A 25,612-nucleotide genomic window follows, 5' to 3' on the forward strand; every position below is an offset into this window, starting at 1 on the left:
GTGACTACAGCGGGCCGGGCCAGGGTGTGGATCTAACACATCCGACAGAGCCCGGGCGACCAGTTATTCCATCTGCTGAAGTCAGGCTCAGGCCGCGCCAAGTCGTGATTTTGTGGCCCATGTCCATCTCTAACCATGAGTCTTCTTTTATTCCGAGCAAAGAAATATTTTTTCTAAAAACCATATCGAGAATGTTGGTCGCTGTTGATTAGATTCTTTGAAATCCAGTCAGCAGGCGCAGAAGAGGCCCACCTGCGTCGATGAAATCGACTTTAAACATTGAAGCTTTTTTCTGCAGTTTCTTTAGAAAATAACAATACCTTTTCACAGCTTGCGTCCGTGATCGACGTTCCATGTTTTCTTATGGAGACTGTCAGCCACAGCGATACCACCTACGAGAAGGGCTGGCAGAAGTTTCATTGCTCCCAGCATCCAATAAAACCTATCGTACGACCCCAGCTTGTCACGGAAGTAGCCTATAAGAGAAAAATGCTTATTAAGATAACAAAATAAGTGCTCAGGGGTGTAGTTGAGTCACCCAATAAATATGTCATTCAGGCAACCACTCAGTGCGCGACTGCGTATACAGGCACGTAAATATTGGCAGTTAGAGCCTTTTACCTCCTCTAATCTGCCACAATAAGTTAGGCGCGTGTTTTCATGTCCGCTGCGTGTTCCCAAGTAAATATTCTTAGCAATACGGTGGGCCAGCACTTCACGAGGATAATACTGACGGATTTCAAACAACGCGAACGCATACGTCGTGTCACAGCTAACATGGGCCAACCTCTACGAGAACCAGGGAACGAGATATTAGGACGCGAACAACAGTGCTTTCTTCAGCAGATGTATTCTCCAGACTTGATTCTTGACGATACATTTCTCCGCAGACTTCAAGATAGCTTTCTAGGGGAGAGAGCAAAAAAAAAATTATTACGGAGAATACCGACGAAAAGAAATTTCCTGATACCTGCAACAGTTCCGTAGAAAATTTTCTTGCATCTGTAGAAGCTTATTCAACACCAACTAATAACGGATGGCAGGGTTATACTTATATTCAAAAGTAGTGGGTCTGCATAGGATTGAAAGCGGCACCTATACTTGGCGCTATTTTTCGTCGCCAAATAGACTGTTCTCTTGATTCTGATACAAGTGGTGGCTATCTAAATATTTTAGAGTGCAGCTCTTAATAGCCCGTCCCTGCGGCGAGCGTCGCCGGCGTCGGCGTAACCGCGTGAACGAGCGCCGAAAAGAAAGAAAGCGAACGCATAGCGCAGCGGGAGATGAAAGAAAGCCGATAGCGAAGAGACGAGGAGGAAAGTGCAAGAGGAGGGTGCAGCGGAACCATGAGGTGGAAAGCGGAGAAAGAGCGGAAGGAAGATGAGACTGCGCATGCGCGGATTTGCCGGCGATCGCGGCATGCGCAGCTGCGTGGGCGATTTTATCTGCGTTTCCGAGGGGAGCCAGGGTAGCGTGAGCTGGGGAGAGCTACGCTGGTTCATGGCGTCAGCTGCTGAGGTCAGTCTGCGATACTATCGTGCATGACGGAGATCACTGAGCCTTCAAGGGATGATGAAGAGCGGCTGCTAGTGATGCTCGATGTTAAGCTCCATTGGGTGTTGTCGCCGCTGAGACTTGTGGCACTACTTCCCCGCGACAAAGGGCCTTTCTCATCGTTGGTGAAACGAAAGTGTGAGAGGAAAATCACAGTGCCGTGCAAGACAAGCTGTGTGGCGACGATGGCTACGATATGGCGCTAGAGTAGAGCGCATCTTCTCTATGGAAACAAAGTGCTGCATGAGCGGAGGTCTGTCTGCGGCGGCTGCTGTGAATCGCACCCACACGCTGCCTCTCGCGTTCTCTCGATTAGCGAGGCAGACACGCCAAACTTCGCCCCGTTTGCCGCACAGACAGATTGTCCGCGTGAGGCAATATATGGCGAAATCAAAACACGTATAGAGCTGCGGTCATACAGAGAGAGAGAGAGAGAGAGAGAGAGAGAGAAATGATAAATGAAAGGCAGGGAGGTTAAGCATGACTAAGCCCGGTTGGCTACCCTACATCGGGGGAAGGAAAGAGGAGAGGGAAATATTTATAAAAGAACAGAAAGTCCATTATGGATATCGCCGACGTGGCAAAAGTTTTCTGCTTTATATCCACTGACAGTCACTCAGTACGTGTCACAGACGGTCACTCAATCCGGTAGCTTTTAAATATCACACCAGTGCTTTTGTGGCGTTTTGTAGCTGTGATATGTGAGGCCATGGTCCGAAGATCTTGTTCATGGTGAACGGTTTTCTATCTAAATGATTTATAACTGTGAAGAGGTCTTTTTATATTTGCGAAAGATGGGCAGAAGCCCAGTAGATATCCTATAGTCTACTGGACACCGCAGACACCGCACTCGGCGCTATCTGCCATTCCAATCAAACACGTATATGCATTGAGGAATGCGACGACCAAGCGTAAGTGGCATGTCCTTGTTTACTCATTTCTCGGAAGCACAGGTAACAGGCGCAGTTGCAAAGATGGGTTGAGGGAGTACAATCGATGCTGGGTGAATTAAGGTATGTGCCACTTCTATAATGTCATACGTTGCGCTAGCTTGCTTTTGGTGTTGGGCCACGTCAATCATCAATAAAGGTACAGAAACAAGGTTTGCTCCTTCGTGTGCTTTCGTAGTAGCTTCGTCGGCGAGGTCGTTGCCGGAGATTCCGCGATGACCCAGCAGCCACTGAAACACGACGTCTTGTCTTTTTGCGATTGTATGATGGTGCGTTTCACGTATCTCCGACGCTAGCTGTTAACAGGACCCACGATGAAGAGCTGACAAAAGACATTGTAGGGCAGTTTTCGAGTCGCACGATATCGCCCACCAATTAGCCGGTCGGTTGTTAATATATTCAACGGCACCTCGGAGGTCAACAAGCTTCAACCCGGTTGATGATGTGACGTGAGAAACCTAGTATCTGATTCTCACTGATGATGATAGTATAACCACTGCGCCAATGGAGCTGGTTTGAGTGTAAGAGCCATCGGTATATATGTGAACTCGGTCAAAGTAGACAGTGTGCAAGCAATCCAGAAGTGCTTTCTTCAAGGACGAGGTAGGCAGGCGAGTCTTCTTTCTTATCCCTGGAACGGAAAGACGCATTTGAGGGTGTAATGAACACCACAAAGCGGAGGGTGAACTTGCCGAGGGAGTGAAGCCCGATGATAGTGAGGCATGATCAATGCTGAGCATGTTGGAGTGTGACGCCTGTGGTTGTCGTTCTGGAAGGCAGGCTAGAGAGTTCTATTGCATACGTGAAACTTGACGAATGTGGGCCCTAAGCGTGTCGGTGGTAATGTAAGTGGAGATTGGATAAGCTTGAGCCATTATAACAGTTCCTGCTATTGAGCCGATCCGCGGTATAGGCAGAGCCAAGCAAGTAGTGCCTGTGCTTGCGCACTCTGAAGTTCTCGAAGATTTGAATCGCATGTTCTAGCAAACACGGGATAGCTATGGCGTAGTAAACGCGAAAAAAAGTGCTGGCAACAACTTAAGCATGGAGCGCTTTGAAGGTCGCCATGTTTTGCAGGCAATGAACTTGAAATTCTACCTGCGCTAGAATTTCGCATTAGGGAGTATCATAATCATCAGTGATTTTCTTGTGTTGACTACAGTGAACTCTCACATGAGTGAACTTCAATGGACCCAAGAAAATAGTTCACTTAACTGAAAGTTCGCTAAACTTAATATTAACTAGAATATGGAACAGCATAGGTCACAGCAGACATCGAGTCAGAAGTGTGAAATGAAATTTATCTAGTTATGTACATCAATATATATATATATATATATATATATATATATATATATATATATATATATATATATATAGGAAGTGCGCAACAGTTACGTTGCTGCATATCTTATTTCTAAAGAAAAATGTAATTTTCATTTACACTGGTGCTCTTAGTGCAAGAGCTAACAAAACTGTCCAGAGAGTCGATGTATTTGTGCACTTCCTCTGGCAGAGTCTGTTGCTGAGACACGAAGTCTCGCAACATTGCAAGCTAGCCTACAGTCTCGGCTGGAATTAGACGATTTGAATCTGCCTCTGCCAGTGCATCCTCCTCGTCACACTTTTCTGCTTCGAGACTATAACACTGAAATAAATTTCCAGATCTGCGTGCTCAGCACAGGTAACCAGCACTGTCACTCTGCGCATAGCTGCCGCTGGAGGGGTGATTTGGAGGAGGCGGGCGTCGGCTACGCCAGCGCTGCAGAGCGCAAAACTTCGTTGAGCTGATTTCAAAAATGAGCCCGGGTCCGCTGGTCAAGTTCATTGAACGTAAATGTTCGCTGTTCAGAAATTCGTTTAACTGAGAGATTTTTGCATTGAATGCATAAGAAAACTGCAGGGGATTTTCTAGAAGTTAGTTATTCTGAAATATTCGTTAAACCGACGTTCCTGCAACGGAGAGTTTACTGTATTATGTGGTTTAGTTTGAAAGCTTCCATCCTGCATGAAGTATGGCTGATAGGATAAAAAAGTTTTAGGGTGAGATGCTTAGGCTTGAAGTTTATACGTTTACATGTGAAGGGCCAAAAACAACCACTGGCATTTTTAGACATTTACCCTCAATTTCAGGCTCTTCCTGTTAGCTCGAAGTGCCATTCTGCATAATAAAAACTCATTTTGAATGTTCCTTCAGACTACTAAAACCGGTAAAAAAATATATTTATGCTTGTATTTCCTCAGCACTGACAAAATGGTGCTTCCACAAAACGGGGCTTGCTTCAATAGCTAGCTGTCACGACTTAAGGGTGCTGGCCATACAAGCGGCGTCATATTGTTGCTTCCACAAAAGTATCAGAAAAGCTGAATCACAGCGACAGCAGCTGTGTCCGCAAGAAAAAAAAAAAGAAGCCCGATAAAGTTGCTGTGGTACCGTATGGACACCGTTTTTCGCGTGTGCTGAAGAATATACGAAAAAGCCTCGAAGTCGACATCATTTTTGATCACGAACAAAGATGGTCTTATCAGCCCCTAGTTGCAAAGGAGACAAGGAAACGTCGGAAACAGGTTCAGAAAAATTTCCACGATAAAGCAGAAGAAGCGGTTTGTTCCATGTTCAGTTACGATTGTCTATCAGTACCCGTGCACGTGCGGAATAACACGCACCGGGCAAACGCGCAGCGTTGCGTTAAAATAAGATAAAGCCTGCATTAAAGGTCCCTCACCGAAAACCCTCGTTGCGCTCTTCGCCAGCAGACACTAATCAGTGTGGGTTCAGGCGTTCGTTGGAAAAACAATAATTTTATACCGCAGTAATAGCAGGCATGCGTCACTGGTCATTCAGGCGTACAATATCAGGAAAAGTTTAGAGAAATGCATCAGTACGACGTCACTTATATTGCACTAGGCGAGTACCACGGGGCTCCCAACCAGGAGCTGGACGCGGACTTTTCCGTGCGGGAAATGAGAACGGTCTTTCAGCTACTGAAGACCAACTCGGCGCCCGGTCCTTACAGGATCACCAACAAAATCCTGAGGAACCTGAACGACGACGCCATCGAGAAGCTTTGCGAGTACATCAACGCGTACTGGAAGGAGGGCCGAATTCCGCAAGAGTGGAAGACCGCGGACATTATACTGATACCAAAGCCGGGCAAACCGCTGGAGGTACGAAGCATGAGGCCGATCTCCCTCATGTCCTGTGTCGGGAAAGTGATGGAGCATGCATGCCTTAACAGGGTGACGACGCTGCTCGAGAATCAGGACGCCTTCGGCACCCACATCATTGGTTTCCAGAAGGGACTTTCCATGCAGGACGCCATGCTGCAGATCAAGGAACAGGTCGTGAACGCTCCGAGCACGCACGTGCGTGCCCTGCTCGGGCTAGACCTCAAGAGCGCCTTCGACACTGTGAAGCACGTGGCCATACTGGACAAGATCAGCCGACTCAATCTCGCGGTGAGGTTCCACCGATATGTCGGCAGCTTCCTGAATGGGCGCGAGGCGACAGTCAAGATCGACGGGGCCCCACAACGAACGGTCCGAATGGGTGGTGCGGGAACGCCGCAGGGCTCCGTACTCTCCCCCATGCTTTTCAACCTCGTCATGATCGGCCTGCCGGAGCGTCATAACGCCATAGAGGGCATCAATCATACGATATACGCAGATGACGTGACGGTGTGGACCACGGAGAACACGAGCGTCGGCGAATGCAAGACCGACTGCAGCGGGCCGTCCGGGAGATGGAGCGGCACCTCGAAGACACGGGACTCGTCTGCTCACCCGACAAGTCGAAGATCCTGCTCCACAGGCCGCGCAAGAAAGGACCCCTTCCGCAGGGCGTGCTAGACGCCCGTCGTTTGGGAGTCCGCGGCACAACGAGGGAGGGGCACGACATTGCTCTGGCTATGTTCTCACACCCGTTCTACGCACAGGTCTTGGCGCTGTCCCTCCTGAAAGCTTCCTTCGGGGGCTTCGCTACGCCGGGCATTCCCTTGCCACTGGTGCGGCCTTCGACGAGCTTCATCGATGACGATGTTCCGGCTGAGTTTCACCGCTCCCAACCAATTCCGTGCCAGCATCCAAGACTGACTGCGACATCTGCTCTCACCTGGCAACCAAAGCCTTCCAGCGTCACGCGATCCGAGGGGCGGATATATAAGCAGCACTTGTCAGCTGAGCGCCTGGGGCACGACATTGCTCTGGCTATGTTCTCACACCCGTTCTACGCACAGGTCAATTACTTACAACCTGCTAAATGTTATCGTAGTTCTAATCGTTGTACAGTAGCGGTGTCGTGCCCCACCAACTTTCTATATGTTTTGCGAAAGTGCCTTGTAGGGTTGGTTTCTGCTATTGATGCTGTATCGAGTGTTCTGTTAATGCTCTCGGGAGATATCGAGAGTAACCCTGGCCCTAGAACCAATACTGCACCTACAGGTTCTGACAGTGCCAAAATCACGGAAATTTTTGAAGTTGTTAAAGGCTTGGAAACGAATCAGGCGAGGTTTCTTCAAGAAATACAAGTTGTTAAAGAATAACAAAATGTGCTGAATACGTCAGTCCAGGCCCTTCTTGGCAGGGTGAATCTTCTGGAAACTGATATGCGTTCTCTCAAACAGATTGATACGCTCAATGCAGCTTCAGCTCCGTGCGCTCTCGACGCCCTTCGTCATGATATGATGAAGCTTAGGGCGTCACTTGATAGCGAGAGCAACAGATCCAGAAGAAACAACCTCATTATTTTTGGCCTGGATGATTCAACCGATGAGACATGGTCTGTATCGGAGGAAAAAGTACTGTCTTTCTTCGAAACGCAACTGGATGAACAGGTTACCCCAGAAAGTGTAGAGCGTGCTCATCAGCTTGGTAAATCCCAAGGAAGCAAAAACAGACCTATCATTATAAGGTTTGTTATCTTCAAGGATAAGGAACGTATCCTATGTCGTGGTATCAGGCTCAAGGGTACTAACTTTGCGATCCGTGAGGATCTCAGCCCTGACGTCAGGCTTGCGCGATCTAAACTTGTAAGTTATGCAAAAACATTGAATTGCTCTTTCAAACTTCGATAAGATAAGCTACTCATTGATAAGAAGTGCTATGTTTATGATGGAACTCAGGATATTGTTGTTGAATTGAAAAAGTAGCAGAAGGGGCGGTACCCGAACAATAAGTCCTCAAAGCAATGTGTGCGCACGGGACGTTCCGCTCATCCAATTTCAGAGCTTACCATTTTAGTCGTGAACTGGAGAAGTGTAAAAAACAAAACTGATGAATTCGCTACTTTGACCTCTTCAGTAAAACCCCACGTGATTATAGGTACGGAGTCTTGGCTCGACGAAGCTGTTGGTAGTTCCGAGGTATTTCCGCCTGGTTTTCACGTCTACCGTTCCGATCGCAATGTGCATGGCGGTGGTGTCTTTCTACTTGTTGACTCGTGCTTGCAATCATCTCCCGTGTTAATCCGAACTGATTGTCCCGAGTCAGTTTGGTGCAATATCCGATTTGAAACTGGGCAATTACTGACAGTTGGCTCTTTTTACCGTTCCCCCGCTTCCACATCGCCTGAGACCTTCACAACCCTATCCGAGTTTCTTTCTATAGTAAATAATGACTATATTGTTGGCGGTGATTTCAACATGCCTGACGTGAGGTGGGTTCACTATAAGCCTGTCCTTGCTAATTCTTCCGCTCTGTCTATAGCATTCCGCGAGGCAATAGTTACCAATGACATTTATCAGTTTGTTACTGAACCTACTAGGTATGGTCCGAATAGCTCTTCTATCTTAGATCTGCTTTTTTCAAACCAGCCATTGCTTGTGTCTGTTAACGCCGTAATTCCCGGTATTAGTGACAATGACTGCATTGTGGTGCATGTGAAGATTGTCCCCTTCTCATGTGCACATGATCACCCAAGGAAGGTATACTTTTTTGAGAAAGGCAATTATGTTTCATTGTCTAATGATCTTGCTATATTCCTGCAGGAATTCAGTCATTTAGCTCAGTCCGCAGATTGCAATACCCTATGGGATACATTTTCCTCCACACTAAAGCACCTGGTTGACACACATGTTCCATGGAAACATTTGTCTGCAAAAAATCGCAGTGATAAGCCTTGGGTAACTCGGGAAGTCAAGCAATTGATTAAAAAGAGACGTCGCCTTCTGAATGCTTTTAGAAAGCAGCGTAACCCTTCTGTATTTGTATTGCTAAAAACCCTTGGAAAAGATATAAAAGTAAAAAACAAGGTTGCTAAGGAAGAATACTTTTTAGCATTGGGCCCAAAGTTACAAAATAACCCGAAAGAAATGTGGAAGTGTTTAAAAACGATTAGCAAAGAATCAGTTGGCATCCCGAACTTAAAAAACGGTAGTGTACTTCTTACTAATGATGTCGATAAAGCTTCTTGCTTCAATCTTTATTTCCAATCATCTTTCACAACTCCCTGCCAGAATGAATTACCGCCTATTCCCGACAATGTGTTTGAACCTATGCCGGAACTGATCGTGATACATGGTGGTATACTTAAGTTACTTGGCAATATAAATGTCTCTTCTGCAAGTGGTCCTGATGGTATACCTCCTTATGTGTTAAAGACTTGTTCTGAGACAATCGCCCACTATCTGGTTATTATTTTTGAGAAATCGTTAAGTACTTCTTGTTTACCTAAGGAGTGGAAAGTTGCAAACGCGGTACCAATCCATAAAAGTGGCCCAAAAAATATTGTCTCCAACTACAGGCCAATTTCTCTAACTAGTGTGTGTAGTAAAACACTGGAGCACATCGTATACAGTTCCCTAATAAAACATCTAGAAAACAATAATTTTTTTAGCAAATATCAGCATGGTTTTAGGTCTGGTCGTTCTTGTTCGACCCAGCTCCTAGAATTCAGCCACGATCTTTTTCATTCATTCGATCTCGGTATACAGACTGACTGTATATTTCTAGATTTTAAAAAGGCATTTGATTCTGTTCCCCATGTTTTACTGTTGTATAAGCTATCATCCCTCGGTATCTCTCCTTCATTGCCTGATTGGATTAAATGTTATCTACAAGAAAGCATGCAACGTGTTGTAGTTAATGGCTCACAATCTGATTATGTTGATGTTACATCGGGAGTTCCCCAGGGATCTGTTTTAGGGCCATTGTTGTTTTTGGCCTACATCAATGACATTGCTCAGGTTGTGTCATGCAAAGTGCGTCTGTATGCGGATGATTGTGTGATTTATCACTGCATTAGGTCTGCCACTGACCACGAGTGTTTGCAACGCGATTTGGACTGTATAACACGCTGGTGTGTTAGGTGGCAAATGTCTTTAAACCCCTGTAAGTGTCAGTACGTGTCCTTTACACGTAAACAAAATCCACATCTATTTCATTATACAGTAGACAATGTCCAGCTATTGCGAGTAACTCAGTATAAGTATCTTGGCGTTTATTTCTCATCGAATTTAACTTGGACTAAGCACGCTGAATATGTTACAGCGAAAGCGTGTAAAATGCTAAATTTTGTTAAACGCAACTTCCGGCTAGCTCCTCCCAAAATTAAAGAACTACTTTATTTTTCGAACGTAAGACCCATATTAGAGTATGCCTGTATGGCCTGGGACCCGCAAACCAAAACTGTCTAATATGCTCGAGCATGTACAAAACCGCGCAGCCCGTTTTGTCTGCAATAACTATGACTTTAGTTCTAGTATTACAGCACTTAAGGATAGCTTGGGCTGGGAATTATTAAGCACACGCAGAAAAAACATGAGGTTGGAAATGCTTTTTAAAATTTATTTCGGCCTGGTTAAAATAGATAGAGAAACTTACCTTTTACCTCCTCATTTCTTATCTCACAGAAGTGACCACTATTTAAAAATAAGAGAACTCATTTATAGAACAAACGTCTTCAAGCATTCATTTTTTCCACACACAATATCACAGTGGAATCAGCTACCGCAGGAAATTGCTGATTGTCACACTGAAGCATCGTTCAGAGCATTTCTGCTGAGCATTTAGTGGCGTGAATTTTTATATTGTTGTGTTATTTTTTGGTTGACCAGTTCTGTATTTCGTCGAGCTTATTTACACTGTACATTCCCCCCTGCAATAATGCCTTCGGGTGCTGCAGGTACTTGAAATAAATAAATAAATAAATACCGACGGTGTCCAAGTTGCGAGTGCTCGGCCTGTGGCTGGAAGAGAACGGTGCCAACCACGAGGTGGTTGCCCGACTGCAGAAGAAAGTGGCCGTCGCCACACACTTCGTGCGGCGGGTGGCGAACAGGAGGAAAGGAATGAAGGAACACAACGTTACGAGGCTTATAAGGCGTACGTGCTGAGCCACATAGCGTACGTCGCCGCGTACGCCGACTGGAACAGGAGCGAAACTGACAAGCTGAACGTGGCCATCCGCAGGGCCTTCAAGACCGCCCTGGGAGTACCCCAGTACACGCCAACCCACAGGCTCCTCGAGTTGGGCGTACACAACACGCTCGAGGAGATCGCCGAGGCGCAGAGAATCGCGCAGCTGGAGAGGCTGTCGAGCACCGTAACGGGAAGACGAATCCTAGACTTGCTCGGAATTGGATATCACGAGGCGCGTGGATTGAAGGAATCACTGCTACCTGAAGTCGGGGACGCCATACAGACGGAAAACAAGCCGAAGAATATGCACCCGGTGCATGACGTGCAAAGACGTATACGCAGGGCGGTAGCAATCCTCGAGAAGCATGGAAGACGAGAAGGCGTCCTCTTCGTCGATGCAGCCAGGTACCCGCGGCCAGTCGGTGACTCTGATGGCGACGAGGGACGTCGACCACCACCGTCGCTACAAGGGAATGTGCGAGACGACCGCACTTACTTGCACCACCATCACTACTACTACTACGACAAAAACGACAGCAGCAACAGCGGCAACATCGACACGGCCGGCCGACGGCGGCGGCGCCCGCCTTCTCCATGGCAGTCGTAGATACAAAGGGAACGATCAGAGTCATGGCATCAGCGAAGCTGCCGTCGGCCGAAGCAGCGGAAGAGATGGCCATAGTCCTTGCGGTAGTCCACGGAGGTTCGGAGGATAACCTGATTATCAGCTACTCCAAATCAGCGATTCGGAACTACACCAAAGGTTGGGTGTCCGCCGATGTGGCGCGCATGCTCAACGCCCGGGCCGGGGACTTCGGATTCGGCACGATTACAAACGAGTCCCTCAAGTGGTTCCCCGCGCACGTCGGGAAGCTTGGCAATAACAACAACAGCCGCGACAGTAATGACAACAACAATGCTAACGGCCGAAGACGCACCGAAGCTCCACCCAACCACAACGAGCGCGCCCACCTCGTCGCGACGCAGCTTACCCGCCGCGACGCGGTCCCCCAGAGGGCAGTCGCTGCCGTTGTTGTGCGCGACCCCAGTGGAGGAGTGACGGCGACGGCGACGGCCACTCCGTCTGGCGCGGCCGCTGTGGTTGCCAACACAACACAAATCGCGGCGGACGGAGCTGGGGATCACGCGGACGCCGACTGCGATGTCAAGGAGTTTCCGGCAACGTACAGAGAGGTGCTTAGCCACTATAGGAAAGAACGAAAAAAATATCCACAACCCCACGGGCGCCTAGACAGGTCCCAGGCGGTCGACCTGAGACGGTTGCAGACGGGCACTTTCACCAACCCCTACCACCTGCAGCGCCTGTGGCCCGCTCTGCACCCGTCGCCCGGCTGCCCGTGGTGCAAACACGAACGGGCCGATATGGCCCATGTGCTTTGGGAGTGCCAACGCCATGAGGAAGAAGGACAAGGAGGACGGAAGAAGACAACATCAGGACCCTCTGAAGCGGGGCGCCTCAGTGAGAGAAGGCAAGCCGCCCTCCTGAGCCAGGTACCCGAAGACCAGGAGTGGGCCGTCCAGCGGGCCAGGGCCGTTGCCGAGGATCTCGAAAGATTTTCCTCGGGCAATGGACTCCTGGCAGCCTAGCCCCGGGCACCAACATCAATAACCGTTGGACAAATAAAGTTTATTCCTATCCTATCCCTTCAAGGCGGCCACTTTCACAGCTGGAATTGAACGTGGTAAGAAGGCACATCTTTATTTTGTCGCCTAAATGTGATAACTGGGCGTAACTGGCACACTTAGGGCTAGAATATGTCGATTTGTTAACCAACGCCAACGCCCCAAGCAGTTCCACAATCCAAAAAGGTTCGTGCGCTGCAGTAGTGCTCACTATTGCAGGAACCTCGTGTGCTGCTGGGGCAAATATACGGGCGCCGCTGCAGCAGTGATCTTATAGCAGAAAGTCTCCGCCACATCCAACTCGCTGCTCTAACTGGATAGCGCAACAGAACTGAAAGGATGCAGTTGAGTCGGCGGGGTTTTCAGGCCACGCACAATGCTCCATATTCTTGACAGCGGTTTTTGGTGATCAAGGTTGGAACAGAAGACCCGCCATAACCTCCTGTCCAGCTTGCCCAGGTGACGTTGGATATGTGTTTGCATTCGCCTAGCGTAACGAATGTCTTCTGCAGACAATATCCTATGAGCACGCCTCTCAAATCTGCGGCGTATTGCCCGGAGCCTTTAATAACCAATATCGTCCGTTAAATGAGTTCAAGGTGGTTTAAGATGTTCAGTGCCCCGTTATTTTGCTCGATTAAGAGCATCCACAAACACCTTGTACGTCAATGCAAATATGTCTGAATCGTGCTTGTGTACAAATGATCCAAAGTGGGAGAGACGACAGCGCATGCTGCAGACATTCCATTGAAGTACGGTGGCCTGGTTTCGAATGTTCTTTAAAGTTGGTGGTTTGGCTGTTAGCGCCATTTTGTCAGAACAGAAGAAAAGTTCAAGCAGCGTCAGGATGGCCTTAGCCACTGGAGGGGACATTAGGTCGAGGAAACTGAGAGCAGCGTGGACAAGCGCAGATAGCAATGAGTACGTGTTTTTTCACGGTCTTGTAGAATGCCGTAATCGCGTTGTCCATCACGACACGGTGAGACCCGTGTCTTTTCGGAGGGTCAAGCTGGAAGATCGCACAGGAAGAGTCCGAGCTGGTGAGCGGATTGGTAGAGACATGTCTCATTTGTGTCTTGCGTTTGTGGAGCATTGGGTGTGGTCATAACTGCTTTTTTGGCTGTACCTTTGCCCGCTGCAGGCGCTTTTGCTTTGCCACACCTCTAGTTTCCTATTTCTGGCGTAGTGCGGCCTTTGTTGATTGGTATCCAGCGTTGTTTTTCATCTTGTAATCGTGTATCGCTTTCTCTTTACGCAACACAGCACCGCGAGCAGACGTGGAATCATGCTTGTTTCCGCAGTTGGGGCGCGGTGGCTCTTCATTTCTACAGGCCACTTCATTCACAGGTCGCGGATACCCCGCAGCGTGGGCACCGTGCTTTTAACCTGCAGCCACCAGCAACGTGCCCAAAACGCTGGCAGTTGGAGCACTGTCTCGGAGCCTCAATATACTCCTACACTCGCTAACGTGTACATGTGTTGCACAAAATGACGTTATCAGGGGCAAATTTTTGGGGTAAAACCAATACGGACGTTTTCTTACACTCCAAGTCATCGTACAAATTCGACAGGAGCCCTTTGAAGAAAGCCCTTGAGATATCAACTTAATTAGGTCCTACAGGAATTCCCTCCATGAAGCCTACTCCACAATAGCTGGGCCGTGACTGGTATGCCTGAACAGGTAATTCGGCAATACTTCAGGTTTTCAGAAGGCGTTCAGAAGCTTCCGCATTGCGTGCATCCACGACCAACAAGTTAAAACGCTCATTTGGTCGTACTTGGAGTACTCCATCTGGAGCTACCGCTTCAACTGCTGTCTTCAACGTTAGTGTATTGAAGCGGATTGAAGATCTTATGGCCTAATATTTCAGTTTAGCTTAGGTGTGTTTTCGACTGGAACAGAGTTAGTTCACTGGCGTGGGCGACCTTTTTGATCCGCGGCAGCGCTTGGCGGTGGGGGGGGGGGGAGGGGGCGTGCGGTATGTCAGTGCGTTCTTTTGAACCATCGGAAGAATTCGCGGTAGCGTTCCTGTAGAGAACAGTAACAGGAGATTCTGGTATATCAAGAAAATCGTCCTGACGTTCAGGCAGATTGACGTCGAAGCACGAGATTGCTTCTGTGGAAGGACTTTGGCCAGGTGGAAGTGAGAAATTCGTAAAGGACGGAATATAGGTGTTGCCTGTGGCTGTTCTAGGCTGCAATCCAGCTCCAGAGGATATCTGTAGGATGGTTACCACCGCTTGCATCTGCAGTTATTTCTCTGGCGTATATCAGGCTGAATCTCAGTAGGCTTGATAAGGTGCGGTCCCGGAGGCTCCTCACTCTTTGCTGCAATCTTGTCTGGCGCTCAGTTCAGTGTGCAACAGGACAAGCAGCGTGAGGCACTTACATAAGAAAAAAGTGCAAGGAGGCGAGCGAAGTTTGATTTGGTTTGGTGCCTACGAATATAGCTCAGCCTACCACTGGGGGTTGGCCCCGAATCGGGCCGGCTGTAGGTAAAAAAGGGGAAAATACTAGAACAGAATTTTGGGGAAAACGTGTGGAACGCGGGATAGCGAAATTCAAGAGGATGAATAAAACTAGAACAAGGTAAAAACGAGAACCAACGTTTCGACAAGTCGACTTGTCTTTTTCAAGGCGACAAAAAGACAAGTGCACTTGTGAAAACGTTGGTTCCCGCTTTAACTTTGTTCTCGTTTTGCTCATCAAGGTAAACTGAATTTTATAATTAAGAAAATGATACTAAATGACTACTAATTCTTAATATAAACTTGCAAGCTAAACTTTTTTTTACATTTGAAGTTGATATATTTGTGCGCATATTGAGCAGAGTAAAATGATAGAATTAGCATGACAGTCTCTTTCTTTCGCTTAGAAAATCAAATGTGGCATCACATACGTTCGTATTGCAGTGTCCTAGTGCCGACGACCCAAGGGACAGTATAAAGGAAAGCGTAATGACCAATGCAAGTTGCCAAAGGGGACTTTCTAAAACTGGTTTTGTGTGCGCATAGAACATACGACACCATATAAAGAAATGTTCCATAGTTTCAAGTTCGTTGTAATAAAACATTGAGGGGAAGGTGCCAAACCAGACCCATCGAAATTAAAAATAAGCACTGTTATTAGCCAACGCATTTTCGTGAATGAACCTTCAAATTTCCCTGTTGAACCCCATCTTCCGGTGCCATGGAAATCTAAGGTGCCGAAAAACGGTGTTATTTCACACACATGATTTCGAATATTCACCTTGAACACAAAGTGATTTAAATCTTCGAGCCGTGATATATGCGGAAGGTTTTTAAGATCCTCAATACCGGACCTTTAAGAGATGCCACTGCTAGTGCGTCGGTTGATTTGTTTAAAGTGTCCATGTGTCCTGGTACAAGTAGCACAACCGCTCCCCAACTTCTTTCTATGCCGCTCTAGCAGAGCTATAGCGTATTTTTCTACTGCTCGATGAATGATGTTCGTGCGGTTGATTCAGATTTCTACGTTTAGTTTACATTTGCTGCTCGCTGTGCAGATAAGTTGCGAACGAAGTTCAAGACCATTTCAGCGTGACAGCATGTACGCTGCCTGCATAGGGCATTATGAACCACAGCGTACTTCTCGCGGAAGTTATCTTTTGTAAAAACAAAGGGCGGACAAGCTATGATGTGATTGACCATTATACACTCGAACCATGGATGCCTTCGACAAATGTGCTGCTACATGTAAAAAGGCAAAATATTGTTCCATGTTGTGGCTGGGCGATTGATAGAACAAGTGAGTTTTGTTTACGTGACATTAAATATGACACTTCTGCACGAACCTAGTGGTGGACGAAAACAGTTTACCAATAAAAAAGAACAGGATGAAACAAAATATATCAGGTAGTTCAGTTTGGTTGAAACTCTGGCTTACGTTAAGATTACGTTGCTTACAGACAAAGGACAATGTGAAAGAGCACAGTTGGTTTTACAAGCACACACAAAATAAGCTTCGTCCTATTAGGCAATGGCGTTCTGTGAAGCTTTGAGCGTGCCGATTCACTACCTGTACGTGTATGTGAATCATGAAATCATGACTCAGCGAACGTGCCTCATATTTCCATAACCAAGAGAAAACAGGAAAATTACGTTATGCATAAAAATGTAAAATAGACTTCAGCAAAGAAAAACTACGCTTACCTATAAGAGCTGGAGCGCTCAAGGTAACCGGTATCATGCAGATTCCTTGAAAGCCACAGCAAAGACCAAGGCTTTCCACGCCCAGGTATTCGGCTGTCAGCACTCCTTTGATGCAGAGAAGGTACCCTTCGCATACTCCGATGGCTACGATAAGTAGGGCAAGCGTCACGTAAGTGTTTGCAACAGTCGAGAGAACAATGCACGCCACAGCTAAGGCGATGATGACGGATGTAAAAGCACACCTGTTGAATGACAACTTATCGGAGAGGAATGGCACGACCAGGCGACCCGCCAACTGGCCTACTGAATTGAATGTCTGCAGCTGATTGCACTGCTTCAGCGTGCCGATGCCCTTGTCGACTCCGTACTCCACGATGGTGATGTCGAGCATATTGGCCGCAGAGTCAATAATGACGTAAGATACCAAAAGCGCGTAGAACGGCCATGAACTCAGTAGCGTGCCGCAGTGCGCAAGGAAGTTAGGGGCGTTGACCACCAGTTGTTCAGTGTAGCGAACGTCTTCTTGGCACCGCCTAGCCATTCGATGATCCGGCAACGAGTTGTCTTTAACGGGCGTTTGAGGCTTCCTTTCATTTTCTGTTTCATTTGCCGCCACAGGCAGCTTATTCCCGATTTTTTCTTCGGACATCTCTGCAAACGACTGATGCCATAAACTACATGATTTTGCTGTTGTCTCTTCTTTTGCGCGTTTACTGGGAGCTTTTGTATTCAGTCCTAACCCAAAAGAGAGTGAGGCAGCTTCCGTTTGACCTGGCTCTGCCGTCACTGATACTTTCTTTTCTCGTAAGAAAGCCGGCAAATTCACCGGGCGTGGGTTCTTGAGTAGCATGAGAAGAGGTATTGCATTGGCGCTGATACCACCGGCCAAGAGTAACGACGCTTTGCAGTTGAAATTATCGGCCAGGTAGCCCATTAAAGTTGGGCCAACAATACCTGACAGGGCCCACCCGATGTACTTGAAAGCGGTTGCCGTGGCGCGGTAGTTTTCGAAATAGACGAGAGTGTAAAGGGAGAGGGAGGTTATTAACATTCCTGATCCTGCACCTGAAAAGAGTGACAGAATACCCGGTAAAATTATTTCCACGTACATAGGTATTGAAATTTTCGAAATATTTGAGTTATAGATCAATGAGTTATAGGCCTGAGCTAGCCGCCGTATCCAGTGAGAACACTTGCGTTACCGATTTTCCTGCCAGAAATGGTGTAGACAATGTATAAGCTCCCCAAAAAATTTGACAGTAATTAAGGAAATTTGACGAAATAAAATTATCTTTCTAGATGTCTCAATAGCAATAGCACGCTTGTTCGTGCAGAGTATTTTACTGCTCGCTCGCCTTGAAGTATTTTCGTGACTTAAGAAATGCAGACTGCAGGGCCGTCAAAAAAAACTGAATTTATTCGTAATTCAGATGCACAAACACATATTTACGAGCGCACCGGAAAGCTGGCACAGCTAAATTTAGACTTCAGCGCTCACTTTACAGTCCCATTCAGAGGCGCAGAAGAAAAGTAGCTTTACTATGAAATCTCTCTTCCGTATAATATTCCTGATTGGATATAGCAGTAGCAATATTTGATGAAGGATTAGCTTCCGTTTGGCAAGAAATAAGTGGAATTAAATGTGATTACCTGGGGTATTTTACATGTGACTGAATTTATTTTTTTCTTTCAGACAGCAACAAAACTGCATTATTGTACAAAACTAATTGTGTAATCGCAGTGTACACTACTATATACAACACAAATTCTGTTTCGTATAGTAGTGTACACTACTAATTAGTGTAGCACTCATTTCTATACAGATCAAACATTTATAACCGCGTCTTTCTTTCAACGACTAGACTCACCGTACAGTCCACCGAGTAGAACCGTCCTCCATATTATGTTTGGTGCAAAAGACGAGGCAATCAAGCCTGCAGAGGAGAGTATTGCGCTTATGAGGGTAATGTGGTACACTGTTAATTTTTGTTGAAGAGCCCAGAGAAGCAACCCTAGAAAAAAAGAAGAAAATTTGCTTGAGATTTGGTCATAACACGTCACTGAAAGGAATGAAAAATTCCTCTCGCGCAACAAATGAAGAGGCTAGTGTACTTTTACATAGTTCTTTACTGCGCATAATAAATAAATAAATAAATAAATAAATAAATAAATAAATAAATAAATAAATAAATAAATAAATAAATCATTAATTCAATTATTTACTACGGCCAGGAATAACTCTAGCCTGTGGCGCGCGCATGCATTAGAAACAAACCCTGAAAGAGAAGAACTGCAGGAGAATACACGCAAGAAGAAGAAATCGCACAAATAGAAACGCTAAATGAGAGCTAGACATAATAGGAGAAAACAAACACATGGAATGAAAAGAAAAGAAATATGAAAAGACTGTAGGTACAGCAAAATACAATGCAAATACAAAAGAAACAGTGGGAGAATGCAGTTGAACAATATGTGAAACTATGAAACAACAAGGCAGTGTTCGGACAATAAAAATGATAGCCAGCAATGAAAACTACCGAGACGAGGTCATTAAAATCAGCGTTTAAAGACTTATGTGGTGGGCGGCTGAGTGTTGGTCATGGAGGGCGGAAGATGGAAAGGCCTATGTTCTCTGGCTATTTTGCCGGGACACGAAAGATGATAGGACTGAGTAATTCCCAATTAACCAAGTTAACAAATTAGATTAACCAAGTTAAAGCCAAGTTAACGACAGTCACAATATTTTAACAATGCTAGTAGAGGGCTCATTGTCGGTGTTAAAGGGCCGCTCACCAGGCCACATAGCAAACTTTTGTTACACGCTGAAAGTTCTTACGTGTTCTCTAGGGGCCGTTTAACCGCTAAAGTTTTTCAAATCGGCTCATCAATAGCCGAGATAGAAACATTTCAGCGCCAGAAACCTATGACTTCAGGAGGCGAGCATCACCGCAAGCATGGACGCTTTCTCCACTTGCCCCGTCTAGCCTCCGCAAGCGAAATTCATTCCCAGCGTTCTCCCATACCGGAGCTCGTGGATCGCGTGACGCATGCGTCACGGGCCCCGATTTCATTGTTTTTTTTTTTTTTTTTTTGCTCCTCGCTTTTTTTTGGGGGGCGTCGCACTTGGGTTGACGGCGTCCCGCACATGCGCTGCGCGAGGACACGTGATTAGGAGTCAGTGCCACACGAATACTGAGGCGGACACTAGCGTACGACGGAGTTTAATGTCGCGCTGGAACACGGTACAAAATAATTTCGGTGTCAGCGCGTGCTCCTGCATGAAGGGGGAACAAGCAGGCGAAACGGAAGTACATTTCTCTTGCTCTGGCGCGATGTAACAAAAAAAAAGAAGAAACAAGCAGACAATCGTTTTGTGTGAATTATTATTCCTCTAATCTTTAATTCATCTATTCAAGCAACATATTGCACAAATAACAGAGGTTTTGTTGAATAATGCTCGGAGTCGCATGTCACAACGAGCGACGTCAGAGCACAAACAACGAGTGCGTAGGCGCACTAGCACGTGTACGTCACCGTCCGGCTAGGAGCGCGGCGGCCGATAGGCGAAGGGCAAACGGCATTCGGTTTGAAATTTCACATCTTTCCGCGGCGCGTAGTAAGGTAATACTTTGCAGACACGATCGTTATGGCGCATCGAATGCTCTGCGCTTGCCAGCTCAAAATGTCCAGACCTGGTGAGGGGCCCTTTAAGAAAGCGGCACCCCCATTGTAATACCATTGCTGTACCCCACATTGCAACGAGTTTAGTGCGAGCAGAAGAGTGTGAGGTTGTATCAAAGAATGTACGGACATCACCGTTCTCACAGACCTTACACTATGGTAAAAAATGTACGCACAAAAAAAGAATACTTGCTGTTTTGCTTGAAAAAAAGTACGTGACTTTGGTTCTAACAGCATTCTAGGGGATGTATTTTCATCTTTGCACAGTTTAGAAAGAATAAGCAGGTCAGAGTGCCGATTGCCACAGTCAACAGTACGAATATTTTGAAAAAAGACCGATGTCACTGGCATATGCGTAAATACTCACATGCTCTACCAAATAGATATGCTCCTCCGATTCCTACTTTTTTTCTATAGAAGGAAATGATAATTATCAACAGCGGGAAACGTCATTTATAAAACCTTTAAAAAGCGGTGACCCTAATACTCATCCCTGATGGACGCCGCTTGCTGCCATGTATAAAGATGTTCCGCCATTGACGTTAACATATATCAAGAAGATAACTTCGCAAGAGATTGACGACATATGAGTCGACCCCAGAGTGCGCAAGCTTAACCAGAAGCAGTAAGTGGCTTACTACATCTAAGGCTTTGTTGAGATCACATTAGGTGGTGTCAACTTGCGCTGACTTGACTCCAAGTGAGCGTGAAAGAGATACATCGAAGAGAAGTACATACTCACTCCCGCATCTCCAGTGGCCCATGTCAAAATCAAAGAGTTTCATTGAATATCGGCAGATGGGTACACATTGCCACATACCCAGTGAGCCAAGTTGGTTCAATGGTTGGTTTCTAACCCCGCTCCCTCAGCACAGCAGCGTGACGCCTTACCATTCGGGCAAGGACTACCCAATTACACAGGTTGGTGGGAATACAGTTAGAAACATAGATGTATAGACAGATCCAGTTATCCCCTGGAAAGCACATGAAGTGCTAGAAGCTAAGCACATTTACATATTTGTCAATACATGGCCAAATATAGTGTCGCAAGCTTTTAGATTTGAGGGACGGATGCCCGGGCCGTAGGCTAAGAAAGGATTCAAGTGCTTAACCCTTTATTACGAGTGTTGCCTAAGTGCAATATACCAGAAAAAAATTTTATTGCCGAGTTTCAGTATTCAGAATGAAGTTTCTCGCTAAATGTCTTTGGCCAACACTGAATGACATGCAGCAAGTCTCATTTGTTCGTTTAAAGCAGGAACACAGGATGACGAAGAAGTTCGGCATGTGACTCGCTTTCTTTGGAAAGCACGGTCGGAGGAGACAGACTGATGCGAGATGTCCGGGCGCAGTGGCGGCACGCAAGTGACGTAAGGCAAGTGGCATGCATACTATATAATTATATATATATATATATATATATATATATATATATATATATATGTATATAGTGAGAGCTGTCTAGACAGATTGCAAGCGAAGCTACAGGTGGGTCGGGGTGAAACCCACTTCCAGTTTTCTGCCTGGTGTTTCTCCCCTATATATGAAAAAGGTTCTTCTAACATATATATTTTTTTCATTCATTATGCTTAGTAAGGCGAGAGCCTTAGATGGATCATGCGTCGAAAAATCTTATGCCTGCCTTTATGGCGCTAAAATTCAAGCTCCAAGTAAGCTCCGAGCTCCAAGATATGGGTGAACCAGCCATATCCCCGAGGTGGATTCCAATTGACATCGTGAAGGTCGACAGTCGAACCCATAAGATTTTGTGGGTGTCAAACCGTCGACCTTTGGTTAGAGTCCAACCCACGGCCTTCGGTGTTAAGTGGAAGGTAATTAAGGCAATCGAACCTGCGACCGAACCTGGAGGTATGGGCGAACAGCATGTAGCTCCAAGTTGGATTCCAATTCACATCGTGAAGGTCGATAGTAGAACCCACAACATTTTGTGGGTGTCAAACCCTCGACATTTGGTTAGAGTCCAACCCACGGCCTTCGGCGGTAATCAAGTCAAAGGTAATTAAGGCGCTCGAACACGTGACGGAACTTGGAGATGTGGGCGAACAGTATATAGCTCCAAGTTGGATTACAATTGACATCGTAAAAATCGATAGTCGAACCCATTACCTTTGGTGTTAAGCAGAAGTTATTAGGGCACAGTGAATTAAATTAGAAATAATTAAGACACTCGAACGCATAACCTTTTGTGGGAGTCAAGCGCACGACCTTCGGTGTCAGGGGAAGTTCATTAAGGAACAGTTAAATAAAGTAGAGTTAATTAGGGCATTCGAACCCCCAATTTTGTTGGGAGAAAACCAGTAATAAATCGGAAGAACCACTCATTTTAATGAAAATGTCAAGTTGTGTCATGAATGTCTCGTGGGCCCGCAGGCTTCCACATTCCTGCTATTTAGCCTACGCTAAAGTCACTCTCAACTGTTCTCGATGTGATTTGCCGATTTTGATAGGAAATAAGATAATTAGGAATTTATATGTGCCGTCATTAAAGGATTCACGCCCCAATTCTCTACTGAACCTTTATTCCTACAACACATCACGAGATGTAGGAACCATCGGGTAAAACTGATTGACACCGTCGTTGAAATCTGAATATTATATAAGGGTAGATTACCGTGCTTGACTCTATCGCAGTTGATCAGGGCAAGACACCGTCCGCGTTTACCAGAGCTCTTCAAACGCGAAACGTATTAATTTCAGACAACCAGTATACATAGTTGCTTAGGGAATCGGCGTAAAAGCACAGAAAGCTTGACAGATTGCCGATCACCCACTTATACACATATGAATAACCAGTCAGACCTAAATATGAATATAGGTTGGAAAAGAACACACTGTGATTTTTAAAAAAGCCATGCCAATGTATAGAAAATATGTATATTGAGAATATTTGCACTCAAAAACAACAACCTGATACATACCTATAAATAAAAAAGAAAAATACAGAGAAGTGTAGCATATGCAAGTTACATAAGATAAAAAAAGGAATTGAAAGTGTGCAAACTTAGCTTTGTATCTTTAAAGGGTAAACATGCATCTTCTTTTTAAAGATATGAATGGACGATCCTTCTTTAATTAATGTCATTACGGTGGGGTGTTCGTTAAGCAAGTCAGGAACTTGGTATGTCAATTTTTGTGCGCCGTAGTTAGTACGAAGCGTATCTTTCTTGTAGATGATGTGTCCTAAATTGCGACTGTGATGTTTCGCTAGAAGTTCCTTTAAAAATTCAGTTCGGTTGCATTTAACTTTGTACTACACAACCGTAGCTAATTTTTCATATCGGATGTTATTAATTTTTAGCAAATATTGAGGCAGCCGGTCAGAGGTGCTCTTTTCGAAGAAAGCAATATACGGATCGTGAGTCGGCTTTTAGAGGCGTTTCAAGAGAGTAAGAAAAAAGCGGACTTCTTTACAATCATTAGTCGCATGACTTCCTGATTTTCAGTGCGCGTGATCAATGTGCTTTACGGCAATAAAAATTCAAATAAGAACCAGTGTGAATATTCGGAGCATTTGGGTCTGAATTAGGAAGTGTATTTGTGCATAATATCCAAACAAACTCCTTAATCTAGCCTACTTGGTCATCAACATCGGTTTTGTTTGTAACCAGAGACCAATATGTCGTCTACAATAAACAATATAAACTAGAATATTCATTATGACTGAAAGCAAAGTAGTGCATTCGTTCACGCTGCTGGAGGAGCTCTGCCTCGGGCTGACACAGTCAGTTATCTTAAGTGACAGATAAAACCTATCGGCACTGACAAGGAAAATGTCATAGCGAGAGGCATCTAAAACTCGAGCATTCCACAGGCAAAGGTGTAACACGTTATTGTTTCGGTATGTATCTTAGAGTGGACGACAGAGCTTTGAACTTTTTTGAATGGGGCTTTGACGGAGTTATTTAGCATGCGGTACGCCGAAATCGATGTAGTTAAATGGAGGTACAGATAGTAGAGTGTTCAGACACGGGGCAGCCGGCGAGTAGGAGAGGGGCAGGAGGGTCAGATGCAGTATGGGGCACGACAACGTAAGAATATTCCGAACTGAGATTATTCCAAAGTATGGACGTGAAATTAACGTGGCTCTAAAGCGAATGGGGGTGGGAACCCGGGACTTCTTTTTTTTAATCAGCCCAATCAGCAGCCTTCATCGTTCACACAGATCCCGAACTAGAGATAGGTCTTAACGGTAGGTCATAAAAAATTCTGCAGGCCTTGGCACTGCAGTGGGCGTAACCAGGCTGATGATGATGATGATGATGATGATGATGATAAAAAATGACCCACCATTCCCCTACCGCAAAAGCGGGGTAAGCGAAGCTTGTCCGGCGTCCACCTTACCTTCGTCGCGGCTAAGTAACCCACAGGTAACGATGCCGGATTGCTTCGGCCTCCCGCTCTCTCAGCTCGGGGTCTTCTTTTCGTTGCTGTCGGACTGCCGGGGCTCGGGCGGCTCTAAAGGCGCGTTTACAGTCCGACGTTATCAGGGCGCGGGCTAGCATCGTTACGTGATGGCCGCGTCCGGTTTCGTTGGCGGCGCCAGTGCGTTGAACCATCGGTAGAACGATAGACGATGTTGTTCTCGCGAACGTGACATAGTTTGCGTGCGCTCACGCTACGTCGAACTATATTTAGACCTGAACAGCTGGATGGGCTCGCCGGCGGCAAGCCCTTTCACGAGTTCTCGCCGCCATTCGTCAAAGTACATTCGTCAAAGGCTGCCAGTTCTTCAGGGGAACGCACAACGCGTGGCCGGCCTATCCTCTTTTCGAGAATGAACGGAACAGAAACGAAGGCAGCGCTGCGCGCGCGACACGCTTTCCTGCCATTTTCCTCCCCGGCGGAAGCAAAAGGGCTTAAGGCACGTTCACACCGAAGGCGGAGCGGCCGAGCGGCCAAGCGGATCCGGCCAAGCGGCCGCGGATTTTCCGCTTTGCGGAAAATACGCGGCCACTTTGCCGGATCGCGCTAGGACCGATTTTTTCCGCGCGGACAAGTTGACCGCTTTGGCCGCAGCCAATCAGAACCCGACCCGGCGGAAGCGCTTGTGAACGAATGTAAACATTCCGCTGATCAGAATGAAAATGGCGTCTACCATGTCGGAGCCAACTGTGTTCTCCGTGGAACTGCTGCTGGACATCTTCAAACAGTACCCGGTCCTGTACGACAAAAGTGATCCAAGGTACAAGGAAGCGGATTATAAGAAAGAGATATGGAAGAAGATTTCGCAGGAT

At 46.3% G+C, this 25,612-nt stretch overlaps 1 protein-coding gene across 1 annotated transcript; it reads right to left on the minus strand.

The window, feature by feature from the left end:
* Positions 1 to 102: 102 nt before the first annotated feature.
* Positions 103 to 18,683, minus strand: LOC142574148 (uncharacterized). The gene is made up of 4 exons (XM_075683304.1): positions 18,545 to 18,683; positions 16,677 to 17,741; positions 321 to 476; positions 103 to 252 (listed from the first exon to the last, which is right to left on the minus strand). Exons 2-3 carry the CDS (start codon positions 17,725 to 17,727, stop codon positions 325 to 327), a joined length of 1,203 nt encoding a protein of 400 aa, XP_075539419.1. The 5' UTR covers positions 17,728 to 17,741; positions 18,545 to 18,683; the 3' UTR covers positions 103 to 252; positions 321 to 324.
* Positions 18,684 to 25,612: the final 6,929 nt, after the last annotated feature.

The sequence above is a fragment of the Dermacentor variabilis genome, chromosome 3, assembly GCF_050947875.1.
Source record: "Dermacentor variabilis isolate Ectoservices chromosome 3, ASM5094787v1, whole genome shotgun sequence".
Lineage (NCBI taxonomy): Eukaryota > Metazoa > Arthropoda > Arachnida > Ixodida > Ixodidae > Dermacentor > Dermacentor variabilis.

What these genes read in the sequence shown, in the direction of transcription:
- LOC142574148 (XM_075683304.1), bottom strand. Translation starts at nt 17,727, where the DNA reads ATGTTAATAACCTCCCTCTCCCTTTACACTCTCGTCTATTTCGAAAAC. An exon ending in GAGCGCTCCAGCTCTTATAG is followed by an intron (nt 477 to 16,676) that starts GTAAGCGTAGTT and finishes TTTCTCTTATAG; the next exon opens with GCTACTTCCGTGACAAGCTG.